This window comes from Pediculus humanus, genomic scaffold (genome assembly GCF_000006295.1).
Source record: "Pediculus humanus corporis 1103172108281 genomic scaffold, whole genome shotgun sequence".
Lineage (NCBI taxonomy): Eukaryota > Metazoa > Arthropoda > Insecta > Psocodea > Pediculidae > Pediculus > Pediculus humanus.
The window spans coordinates 913,603-926,303 of NW_002987850.1; the positions used below are offsets into that span (position 1 = coordinate 913,603).

Here is a 12,701-nt window from a genome sequence, read left to right on the forward strand (position 1 = left end):
CTTAAAAAACGAATGCAATCCACAAATCGTAAATCAAATTAAAATTTTAAAGATGATAACTTTAGAAGAAGACAGAAAATTCCATCTTTGGTAATTAGTTTAATATTTAACTTCATTCGTTAATTATCAGGTTCGAGAGAGACGTCTTTCGTTCGTTCGTTCATTTATTTATTGTTTTTAACCTTTTATTTTATTATTTCTCCCATCTTTTTTTTTTTCTTTCTTATTCTTCATTTTTAAAATCTCTCTCTCTCTTTCTCTTTCTTTCTCTCTCTTTTTTTTTTTTTAGTCGTTTGCTGAAAAAATTCTATTAAGAAAACTCTGAGAAAAAATTTGGAAGAGACACGACACCCATCGAGAGAGAGAGAGAGAGAGTGTTTTTATTTTTTTTAATTTATTGTCCTCCGATTATTATTATTATTATTAATAAAATTTCTTTTGAAATTAATCATTTATGTAATCGTAATAATGTAGACTTAATGTGATATTAGGTATCAGGTACACAATACGATTATTAATAAATGTCTTTGAAGAGGTATGGTCAAGTTAAAAAAAAAAAAAAATTAATATATTCATGTTGTGTGATTTAAAATCTTCTTGAATGAATCATTTTTTTCGGGGGGTGGGGAAGGAAAAGGAAGGTTTAATCATTGTTGTTGGATTTGTGTGGTGGTTGTTGTTGTTGTTGTTGTTCTTGGTAAAAAAAAAAAAAAAAAATTAAAATTTGATGGTAAAATAACAAAGTTAGTCTTTTTCAAAAAAAATCAAACCTTGAACGCCATTAATAGTATAAGGTCGTGGATGAGTGAATGTTTTCTTGTTATATTCGTGTAATTCCAATAATAATAATAATAATAATAATAATAATAATAATAATAATAATAATAATAATAATAATAATAATAATAAGTCTAACGGAAAATTACAAGAAATCCGGGCAAAGTTTCAAAGTTTTCGAATGTCGTTTAAAAAAGGGGCCGACAACTTTTTTATAATTGACTAGGACGAATTGTGTTTATTTTTTAAATAATAATAATAATAATAATAATAAATTAAAAAAAGACTTTGTAAATGTGTTCTTTCAACAAACAATGTATTTATATATATTAAAAATAGATCAACTATCATTCTCTTCCGGTAAAAATTAATTGATTGAATTTTTGTTTTAAAAAAAAAAAAAAAAAAAAAAATGTCGGAACGGTTGTTTCATTAGGGAGATGCCAACAACTTGATTTTTTAAATTTTATTATTATTATTATTGTATATGTTACAGGAAATAAAAAGACATGAAATTTTAAAAAGGAAAGAAAAAGGAAAAGAAAAAGGAATATATATAAAAAATGGATGGGAAAAAAATTACGAGGCCAAAGAATCCGGAAGAAGAAGCAGATTTTTTATCAAAAACATTTTTTCTGTACGTTTTACTTTTACTTTTATTATTATTATTATCATTATTATTATCATCATCATTATTATTATTATATATTTTAAAATAACAAATCGTATAGAAAAAAGACGAACTTTAATCCTAAATAATTCTTGTTTTTCATTTAAAATACAAAAATATAACATCATGCAATGAATTTAATCCCTCTACTTATGTCATTCAAACATTTTTTTTTTTTTTTTTTTTTCCGAGAGAGCTTTTTCATCATCATCATTATTATTATTATTATTATTATTATTATTATTATTATTATTATTATTATTATTATTATTCGTTAAAAAGAATTTTTTTTTTTGTATTTTATCACGTACCTGACGCGATTTCTTGGTAAATTTTTTTTTTTTTTTTTTTTTTTGCGTGTTACCATTAACAAAAAAAATGTTCATCTACGTCATAAATTTTAAACTTGTTTTTTTTTGTGTTGATTATAATTTATTTGCCATAAATAATAATAATGATAATAATAATAATAATAATAATAATAATAATAATAATAATAAAATCGTTCACCCCATCGGAAAAGAAAAAGGTATTAAAAAAAGATGAAATCTTTTGACTTAAACGAAAAAAAAAATACCTTTGGGCAATGATCTTTGAAGGTTACAACTAGTTTTGCAAACGTATTTAGGTATATATGTATACCTTAAAAATTCAATAATAATAATAATAATAATTGTTATCGTTTTTCAGATGGACTGTAAATATTTTTCGCAGAGGTTTAAAAAATCCTCCTATGACGATTGACGAAGTATGCAGGCCTATGACGCAAGATTCAGCCGACAGTCTCGGGAATAGGTTGGAAGAAAAATGGATGGAAGAATTGAAAAATGCAAAAAGAAACGGGAGAGATCCCAAATTGGTTTACGCGGCATTTAAAACGTTCGGATTGGGATATGGAAGCCTGGGATTTATTCACGTAATCAACGAATTTTTAAAGTAATTCGATTACGATCCGATACCGCCTCCCCCCCCGGCAAAAAGTCCCCCTCCCCCGGGATAAAAATAAAAGGTTTAAAACAAAGCTTAATAATAATTTATTTATAGGTTAATACAACCGATATTTTTAGGACAACTACTCTCGTATTTCACGCCCTCATCGGAAATGACGCAAAAAGAAGCGCTCTTGTATGCATCCATGATGATAGGATGCATATTTTTATCATCGTTATTAGGGAATCATTATATTAAAAATAGTTTTCAATACGGGATGAGATTAAGGGTTGCCTGCTCATCTTTAATATACCGAAAGGTGCGCGTCCACGAAAACTTTTATTTTTAGATACTTTTAAAAAAAGAGAGAGAGAGAGAGAGATTGAGTGAGTGAGAAAGATGGAGTAAGATACATAATTTAAAAAAAAGAAAAAAAAAATGTTAATTAATATCGTGATAAATCTTTTCATTTACAGTCTTTAAAAATCGATAAATCGGCACTTGGAGATACAGCTTCCGGTCAAGTAGTAAACCTGTTAGCAAATGACGTCAGTCGTTTCGATTTCCTAACCGTTTTCTTACACTTTTTATGGTCTGCACCATTGAGCGCGATTGCGGTCATGTATTACATGTGGATCGAAGCCGGACCGATATCCCTCGTGGGAATTGTCGCAATACTTACAATAGTGCCTTTACAGGGTGAGATGAAAAATAAATAATAATAATAATGATTTCGTAAGAGAAAAATAATTTTCCTAATTCGTCTCGTCTGAACGCAGCATACACCGGAAAATTGTCATCGAAATTTCGTCTGCAGACAGCGTATAAAACGGACGAAAGAATTCGTTTGATGGATGAAATAATATGCGGGATACAAGTGATTAAAATGTACGCTTGGGAAAAACCATTCGCCGAAAGAATATCAAAATCTAGAAAGTAAGATTTTGGTGTGTGTCTCATTCGTATTAAAAAAAAAGAAAATTCGATGCGAAATTCGATTACTTTTCTCCCCCCCCCCAAAAAAAAAAAAAAAAATTTCCCGTTTTTCTTTTTAGGGATGAATTAGGAAAATTGATAAAATCGGCATACGTTAGAGGTTTATACATGACATTTAATTTGTTCACGACAAGATTTTCAATATTTTGTACCATGATGGCATTGAGTTTTACAGGAGGAAGTTTATCAGCGGAAAAGGTACCTTCTGAAGCAGAAGAAAAATTTAATACGGTTAAAAATTAAATTTCATTCATTCATTTTTTTTTGTTAAAGATATTTGTTTACTCAACTTATTTCGGTATGTTGAGTTTTAATCTTTCGGGAATGTGCGTGAGAGGTTTTGCTGAAATTGCAGAATGTTGGGTTTCATTCGGTCGTTTAACGGTAGGTATTTTTCATTTTATAAAATTGCTGTCGTTTTGTTTTTTTATATAATTTTCTTTTATCGTCACGTAGAAATATTTACTGTTGGACGAAATAACAAACATACCGAATGAAAAAAAAATAACGAATTTCGATAGAGTCGGTGAAATAACATTACAAAATGCATCGGCGAAATGGGACTCGACGTCACAGGAATACACATTACAAAATTTAAATTTAAATTTAAAAAAAGGAAGTTTAACGGCTGTCGTGGGACACGTGGGCGCGGGAAAGGTAAAGGTGTGATTTCTTGGAAACGGAAAAACAAACCCATTAAAAATTATCAATTATTTCAGAGTTCTCTGTTGCAAGCTCTGTTGGGTGAATTGAAATTTTCCGATGGGAAAATTTCGATATCGGGTACTCTATCGTATTGCAGTCAAGAACCTTGGGTGTTTTCATCGTCCGTGAGACAAAACATCATTTTCGGTTTGCCTTTCAATAAAACTCGTTACGCGGAAGTCGTACGAGTGTGTGCTTTAAACCACGATTTCTTTCAATTTCCCGAAGGTGATAAAACGATCGTGGGTGATAGGGGTGCATCGTTATCGGGTGGACAAAGAGCGAGAATAAATTTAGCCAGGTGAAATAACGTCAAGGATTTTCCCCCTTTCCCCCACCCCCCCGATTAATTTCGAAATTTTGTGTTTTCTTCCAGAGCTTTATATAAGGATGCTGATATTTACCTTTTGGACGATCCATTATCAGCCGTCGATGCTCACGTTTCGAATCATTTGTTTCACGAATGCATATCACAATTTTTAAAAGATAAAACGAGAATATTAGTCACTCATCAATTACAATATTTACGAAAAGCAGACTACGTCATACTTCTCGATAACGTTAGATTTTTCCCTATTGATTTTCATTCGTTGTTTGCATTTCCGTTTCCTTTAAATTATTTTTCCTTTTTCTTATTAGGGAGTCGTGAGACATCAGGGAACATTCAATTCCCTCACCAAAACCAACATCGACGTCCCGATGTTATTCGCCGAAGATGATGAAAAACGCGAGGGTGAGGAATTTGATAATGATGATGATGTTGAAAAAGAATCGAGTGGAAAAATGTTGAGAAGAATATCGAGAATGTCATCGACACATTCGACAAAAGTCAGAGCTCGAATTCGAAAGAAAATTTACTAAATAATGATAATAATGCATATCACGTGATTAATTTTTTTTTTTTTTTTACAGAGTAATAAAACAAACGATTCGATGGAAAGTTTAGATTCGATAGGACATGCGCAAACGGCTATGCCATTGGAAGACATTGAAAAAACCGTTAACATATCATTCATTGATTATTTCCTATCGGGAATAAATAAATTCACTTTATTCGTTTTATTTTCTTTTTTCCTATTGGCTCAAACGTCGGCTAGTTTGTGCGATTATTGGATGTCCGTTTGGTAAAAGCAGAAGACAAAAAAAAAAAACAATACATTTTACATCAATTGATTATAAGAATTATTAATTATCCTGTTTTGTTGTTTTAGGGCTTCACAAAGTTTTGAATTACAAAGTCAATTAGAATCATCAAATAATAATAATAATAATAATAATACGCAAGATTTAAATGAAACATTTATTGAAATATTAAATGATACGTTCGAAACAAATAAAACACAATCTTACGGTAAATTTATAACAAACAAAACGTAATTTTTTTTTCTATAATCGAATGATTTATTATTATTATTATTATTTCAGGTACCCGAAAAGAAACCATATTTAGTTCGCTGACGACGGAAACGTGTCAAATCGTTTACACATGTTTAATAATAACATTATTTTTATTGGCGTTCATACGATCGATTGTGTTTTATAACATATGCATAAAATGTTCTCAAAAACTTCACGATTTCATGTTTAATAAAGTTTGTCAAACGTATCTGTCATTTTTTCACGCGAATCCATCGGGTGAGTTTAACGAATTTTCCAGAACAAAAAAATCGATAAGAAGTCAATGGAAAAGTAATAAACAAAATGTTTTCCCCCCAGGTCGAATATTGAATCGTTTTTCAAAGGATTTAGGTTCGGCGGATGAATTTTTACCCAAAGCTTTATTAGATGCATTTCAAAATATAATGATCGGAATCGGAGCCGTCACGGTTATCCTAATCGTTCAATACATGTACATAATACCCTTGATATTGATTATGTGCGTGGGTGGTTTAGCAAGAAACGGTTTCGTCAAAACATCAACGGCGATAAAAAAAATCGAAGGAGCGAGTGAGTAAATTTTCCAACGACAACAACAACAACCCCAAAAGTCTTTGTCCCCCTTTGAAATAATATTAAAGAGAGAGAGAGAGAGTGAAATTTTCTGTCTTTTTCTAGCACGAAGTCCTGTTTTTGGTCATTTAAATACGACTCTTCAAGGTATAACAACGATAAGAGCTTACGGTGCTGAAGAAACGTTAAAAAAAGAATTTGATAATCATCAGGTACATGTTTTCCTTTTCCTTTTTTGTTTCCGGTTCAGTTCAGGTACATGTTTATTTCCGGTTGTTCTTTTAAAAAAAATCTTTTTTTCTCATCATTAGGATCTTCATACAGGTTCGATGTCCCTTTTCATAGGTGTGGGTACGGCTTTCGGTGGACTCATTGATTTATTGTGCCTTATATTAATTGCCTTCGTTACATATTTTTTACTTTTAGTTCAAACGAGTAAGTTTTAAATGTAATAAATAAATGATATGAGATAATAATGATTGATTGATTGATTGATTGATCCAAATAGATTTAACGGGTGGAGAAGTCGGTCTTGCCATAACACAAATATTAGCAATAACGGCATGGTTTCAATGGGGTATGAGACAATCAGCGGAAATATCAAATCAATTAGTTTCTGTCGAAAGAGTTTTAGAATATACGAAATTAGAAAGAGAAGAAAATTTAGAATATTCAATAACGGAAAAGGGTAAATTCAAAATGTCGGAAATGAAGATTTGAGATGCGAGCGACCGTTAGTGACCGTTAAATATTATTATTATTATTATTATTATTATTATTATTATTATTATTATTTACAGAAGTTGGAGAACAATGGCCGACTCACGGTGGAATAGAATTTAAAAACGTTTATCTTCATTACGGTTCTATAAAAAAAAGTCCAGCGTTGAAAAATTTAACGATAACCGTTTTGGCGGGAGAAAAAGTAATTTAAATAAATTTATTTGAAATATTTGATCACGTGACGATAAATACGATGGATGATGGAAAATTTACTCGCAGGTCGGAATCGTCGGAAGGACGGGAGCTGGAAAATCGTCCATCATATCCGCACTTTTTCGTTTGGCCATAGTCGAAGGTTCCATAGAGATCGATGGGGTGGACACGTCCAAAGTTTCGTTGCAAAGGTTACGTAGAAGCATTTCAATCATACCGCAAGAACCCACCCTTTTCACCGGAACGATAAGAAAAAATCTCGATCCGTTCGAGGTAAATCGATGGATCGATCCATCGATCGATGAATCGGTAAATCGATTAACGGTTTGTTCTTTTTTGTAGAATTATTCGGATGCTATGCTTTGGCAAGCGTTGGAAGAAGTCGAACTTAAAGACGCTTTACTTAACGGTTTAAATAGCGTGGTTTTAGAAAAGGGTAATAATTTTTCCGTTGGACAAAAACAACTCGTTTGCTTAGCGCGCGCTCTATTGAGAAAAAATAAAATTTTGCTGTTGGATGAAGCAACGGCAAACGTGGATCAGCGGTGAGTTTACAAGAAGAAGAAGAAAAAACAAAATTTTTTATTTTTACTTTCTTTTTTCTTTTATTTCAGAACGGATGGTTTAATACAACAAACAATAAGAAATAAATTTGCGGATTGTACCGTTTTTACAATTGCTCACAGATTAAATACCGTCATGGATTGCGATAGATTATTAGTTATGAATGATGGAACCGCTGTCGTGAGTAATTCTAATCATAATAATAATAATAATAATAATAATAATAATAATAATAAATTCATTATAATTTCAATTCTCTTTTTCAAGGAATTTGATAAACCGTTGAATCTCCTTAAAAAAGAAAACGGTTACTTAAATAAAATGGTTCAAGAAACTGGGGCATCAATGGCGGAACAATTAAGAAACATGGCGGCGGAATCATCGAATAATAAAAAATGATTATAATAAGATTAATTAAATTTTAATAATAATGATAATGATAAAAGTTCGTTACCGAGTCATATGTTGTTACGCTTAAAAAAACATATATTTAATAATAATAATAATGATAATGATAATAATGTTTATACGTTTTCTTACCCGAAAATTTATCAAATGGACGGTTTTTTTTTTTTTTTAAAAAAAAAATGTTTTAATATAAATAAAAAGCATTTATTATAAGGTAAACATAAATAAATAAATTCTATTTATATTCCTCTACTACTAGTATCTTTATTTATCCATCGTTACGTTTTAACATCATCATTTGATTATCGTTCGACACGTCATCATCATCCAAATTTAATATAATTTTTAAATTATTAAACGAATTACATTGTTTACATAAATTAAATAATATGGTCGCTTCCTCGTGATTCAAATCCATAATTTTATGCATAATTGATAAACCTTTGGTGATTAAAAGTGGACCACAATCGGGTATCCATTGCCTGGAAAAATAAAACGTGAAGTAAAACTTGGGGTAAATCGTGGAAGAAGCAGAAGCAGAAGACGAAAAATGATGATCATTTAAAACTCACTCTAACGTTTCAATAACGAATTTATAACGACTTTTTTGTAACAACTTAAGAAAAAAATAATATGTTCTTATGTCATCATCTGATATTTTTTCACTCCTGTCTTTCCTCGAACTTATCCTTAAAAAATGCATGTTTTCATCGTTTTGATACGAAGGAGGATAAAATGAATTTCTTGAATATGTTTTTATGTATTCAATATTGAAAAATAAATGAAACATGCAATAGGTTCCAAATCGAACATATGATCTTTTGTAAAATTTAAAATTCTGTAATCATCATCATTATTATTATTATTATTATCAGGTACTACCTGTAAATATGTTTATCGATGAATGTTTTTACATACATTGTAAACATTTTGACCCACAATTAAATATAATTCAATATCGTTTAAATTATTATGTAATTCTCTGTAAACTATTGCTTTAACAAATTGAGAAACGAATAAAAAATCAGGGGTCACGCCTAAAACTGCATATTTTTCTCCTAAAACACAAAAAATAAATGCTTATTCGATTAAAAAGAAAAGTGGAGGGGGGGGGCGTGTGGGGGTGGGAAGGTTTTCAACACTTACCCTTTCCCAATTTCAATTCATTTAACAAATCTAAAAAAACATTCGCTTTTTTCCATGTTCCAAAAAAATTCTTATTTCTTTTCATTACATGATTTCTGTCTTCATTTTGATTTATCAAATCGTTTAATATTTCTAATTGACAATTATTTTCTTGCAGTATTACCAACTTATCGATATTTTTTTTTAATAAGTGATATGTTATCAATCCGCAACCTGGATTCGTTTCGAATATGACATATTTATTCCCTTTGATAAGTTTTAAAAATGTTTTTGCTATATTTTCTGTAAATGTTATTATTAATAAGTTTCAATCTTTATGTAAAATTTATCTCCATCATTATTTAAATAATTTTTAAACTCACCAGCGACATTGTAATCGACAGGAAAACAATATGTACAATAACCACACGGTTTGACTAATTTATGTAATCTGCTCATGCATTTAGGTGTAAATTTAACTTGTGAAATTTTTTGACAACTTTTCAACATGACATTTATAACTTTTTTTTTATCATTATCAGTTATTTTTGATTTTATTTTTTTAACAAGTGATAATTTATCATCTGGTAAAGGTGATAACGATGGTGCCAACGATAAATATTTATTACAGTAAAAATTTTTGTAATTTTTTATTATGGAATTCACAAACAAAACTTTTCTCATTTTTGTATCAACTGGACATTTTTTTTTTTTCAACTCTTCAACTCTATTTTTACCTTTGATTAATACTACCACTGAACAAACTTTAACGACGTAATAATAATAATAATAATAATATTAACGACTCTCTGTTATTATTGCACGAAACAGGTCATTTATAAAAAATTGTAAATTTCGTAAACGATTTAAATTACGACGAGTTAAATATTCAATAACACAAATATATTTATTTAAATTAATAAATAACGATAATCGCGAGCAAATTTAATAAATATTAAATTATTTTATTTTTATTACAACGCACGAGACGATAAAAAATTTTAACGAAATTTTCGATTCGAATCCCATGCTTACTACGAACACGATCACGATCACGATCGCAAACGGTTTATTTATTTATGATTGTAAATTTGGCAACGTCGAATTGTTGACACGATAAAAACGTTATTTTTAAAAAATTGAATTTTGTTTTAATTAGCGTGTATGTATATAAATATTGATTTATTATTAATTCGTTCGAGGATTTAAAATAAGTTACGAAGGAAAAAAAAATAATTAATAAACATGGAACGAATTAAAAAATGAATGAACCTTTTCAATTAGTTACGAATTCCACTTTCAAAGGAAAAGATTATCTAATAAAAATGTGCATATTAAATTCAAAAAAATTAGAACTCATCGTTACCGATAAACTTATGGGAGAGGATTGGCATTGCGAATATGATTCTTCTTGTAAGTTCCCCCCCCCCGATTCCCCCCTTCTCCCCCCTTTTTGATTCGAAAAAAACGTTAATTTAAATTTTATAGATATCGAAGCATTAACGCATAAAACTGGAAATTATAAACAATTCGATGTATTTATTATAATGCTTAAATCTGGGCTTCTCAAGGTAACGCAAAATAATTAATTTTATTATTATTATTATTATTATTATTATTACATTTGAAAATGTTATTAGACGAGCGAATGCATTAGCCTGGATTTACTTACGATTGAAGATTTAGAAGAATTAAGAAATAAAAAAATAATAAATTCATATACCACAACATCATCATCTAGAACAAATCATAATTTAAATTTAAATAAAAGATATTTAATATTAACGTATTCCGTTGAATTTGACAGGTAAGGTATAGGTACATGATTTTTTCCTTTTTAATCTGTATATATATGTACCTACTCAGGTTTAAATTTGTATTTTATGTTTTAAAAAAAAAAAAAAAAATGAAGAATACATTATCCGCTGCCGTTAGACTATTGTGGTCCACCCAATCCGAGCATATTACAAAATAATATAAGAAGATTAGAAGGAGAAATTGAAAGGCTCAAACAAATAAATATAAATTTATGTAAATCAGATGAAAATGAAACGAAAAAACTTTATGAAAAGTATTTACAAACATAATCATCATCAACACATAAATTAATAACAAACCTGATATGTTGTTGTTGTTGTTGTTGTTATTGTTACAGGATTAAAATTTTAACCGATGAAAATGTATATTTAACAAATGAAAATCATAGATTAAATAAATTACTAAATAGAAAAGAATGTCCGCGTAAAACGACCATGCAAACATTACATAATTCGTTGAAAAAATTAGAAGAAAAAGTTATTTACGAAAGGAATAATAATTATAAATCCTTGATTAAATTAAGAGGAGAAAATCGTCGATTGATGCAACAAGCAAGTTTGAAAAAAGAAATTATTATTTATTATTTAAATATGGCGGCGGATTATTTATTTATTTTTGACTTTGTTACAGTTAGAAGATTATAAAAATCGAGAAAAAAATTTAAAGGTAAAATTAAGAGATGCAACGAGACAAAATATATATAGAGGTTGTAAAAGGAATTATAAAAATTATTTAACACCGGATAATTCACCAGATAGGAAAAAAAGTTCTGAACGTTCAGAAACTATGTATCAACCTTTTCACAAAGGAAAAACTAGTCCCACGACGGATGTAAAGTACGTTTTTAAAATTGTAATAATGATTGGGAAAAATTTTATATTGTATAGTATCGAATTTTTTCAGATGTAAAAAAATAGAAACGTTTAGAAAAGTTCGTAATAGATTTTTAAGCAGTAGCAGTTCAGAATCTGGTTCCACGAGATTTTCAAGAGTAAGACAAAGAGAAACGACGACATTATCTCCCGGTGGACCTGGTAAAACGACAATCAATAGCAAAATAAATATAAAATCTAAAAATGGTTCCATGAGTAGGAATAGCAGCGAAGATGGTAGTTGTAGGAAAAAACAACAATCGGAAAATTCATCGTCGAAAAACACGTTGAAACGTTGTGGCAACGTTCGAGAAGGTAGAGGAAATGACGTCACGAAAATACGTTAAATTTTCTTTCTTTGGAGATTACCGTTAAATAATTTTATTTCAGGTGAAAATTCGCAAAAGAAAAATCGAAGCAGAGATAGTTCGTTAAGTTCGAGATGTTCGTCCAAACATTCGAAATTATCCAACAGGGGATCCGGGGATCATCATCATCAACATAATGATAATAAAAAAACAAAATCATCTTGTAAAAAAATTGATACGAGTAAAGAAGGTTCGTTAATTGATAACAAAAAAAAAAAATTTTCTATGAGTTTGTTTGTTTGTTAGACGCCCATCCATACCGCCATTTTTTTTTTTTCCAGATCTCAAATTGAGCGTTTCCGATATAGAAACGAGAATTCATGCCTTACAAAAAATTTTAGACGAGGGATTAAATTTTTAATTCTGACTAAACAATTAAAAACCTTGTAAATAATAATAATAATAATAATAATAATAATAATAATAATAATTCAATCATTTTTCCTCGGATTCGATTGATTTATGATATGGATTTGCAATGAGAATTCAAAAGTAATTAAAATAATTATTAAAAAAAAAAAAAAAAAAACTTACCGTGTTATTATCACAAATGAATTAAATAACAATAACGCACTTATTTAA

At 29.2% G+C, this 12,701-nt stretch overlaps 3 protein-coding genes across 3 annotated transcripts; 2 read left to right on the forward strand and 1 right to left on the reverse strand.

Moving 5' to 3' along the window:
• Positions 1-1,340: 1,340 nt before the first annotated feature.
• Phum_PHUM513390 (Canalicular multispecific organic anion transporter, putative) lies at positions 1,341-7,927 on the forward strand (the record flags this gene model as incomplete). Its single annotated transcript, XM_002431099.1, has 23 exons — positions 1,341-1,414; positions 2,138-2,383; positions 2,492-2,696; positions 2,854-3,076; positions 3,157-3,313; positions 3,433-3,571; positions 3,647-3,757; positions 3,830-4,030; positions 4,093-4,379; positions 4,455-4,638; positions 4,718-4,906; positions 4,991-5,202; positions 5,290-5,429; positions 5,504-5,713; positions 5,795-6,025; positions 6,134-6,240; positions 6,340-6,463; positions 6,537-6,716; positions 6,832-6,953; positions 7,031-7,237; positions 7,307-7,509; positions 7,579-7,708; positions 7,796-7,927. The coding sequence occupies 23 exons, from the start codon at positions 1,341-1,343 to the stop codon at positions 7,925-7,927; spliced, it is 4,014 nt and encodes a 1,337-aa protein (XP_002431144.1).
• A 277-nt stretch (positions 7,928-8,204) lies between these two features.
• On the reverse strand, positions 8,205-9,745 carry Phum_PHUM513400 (uncharacterized protein; the record flags this gene model as incomplete). Its single annotated transcript, XM_002431100.1, has 5 exons — positions 8,205-8,418; positions 8,509-8,774; positions 8,855-8,994; positions 9,083-9,364; positions 9,445-9,745. The coding sequence occupies 5 exons, from the start codon at positions 9,743-9,745 to the stop codon at positions 8,205-8,207; spliced, it is 1,203 nt and encodes a 400-aa protein (XP_002431145.1).
• Positions 9,746-10,323: 578 nt separating this feature from the next.
• Positions 10,324-12,480, forward strand: Phum_PHUM513410 (myosin heavy chain, clone, putative; the record flags this gene model as incomplete). The annotated part of the gene is made up of 9 exons (XM_002431101.1): positions 10,324-10,474; positions 10,550-10,632; positions 10,702-10,868; positions 10,974-11,132; positions 11,217-11,434; positions 11,514-11,715; positions 11,783-12,066; positions 12,142-12,309; positions 12,401-12,480. 9 exons carry the CDS (start codon positions 10,324-10,326, stop codon positions 12,478-12,480), a joined length of 1,512 nt encoding a protein of 503 aa, XP_002431146.1.
• Positions 12,481-12,701: the final 221 nt, after the last annotated feature.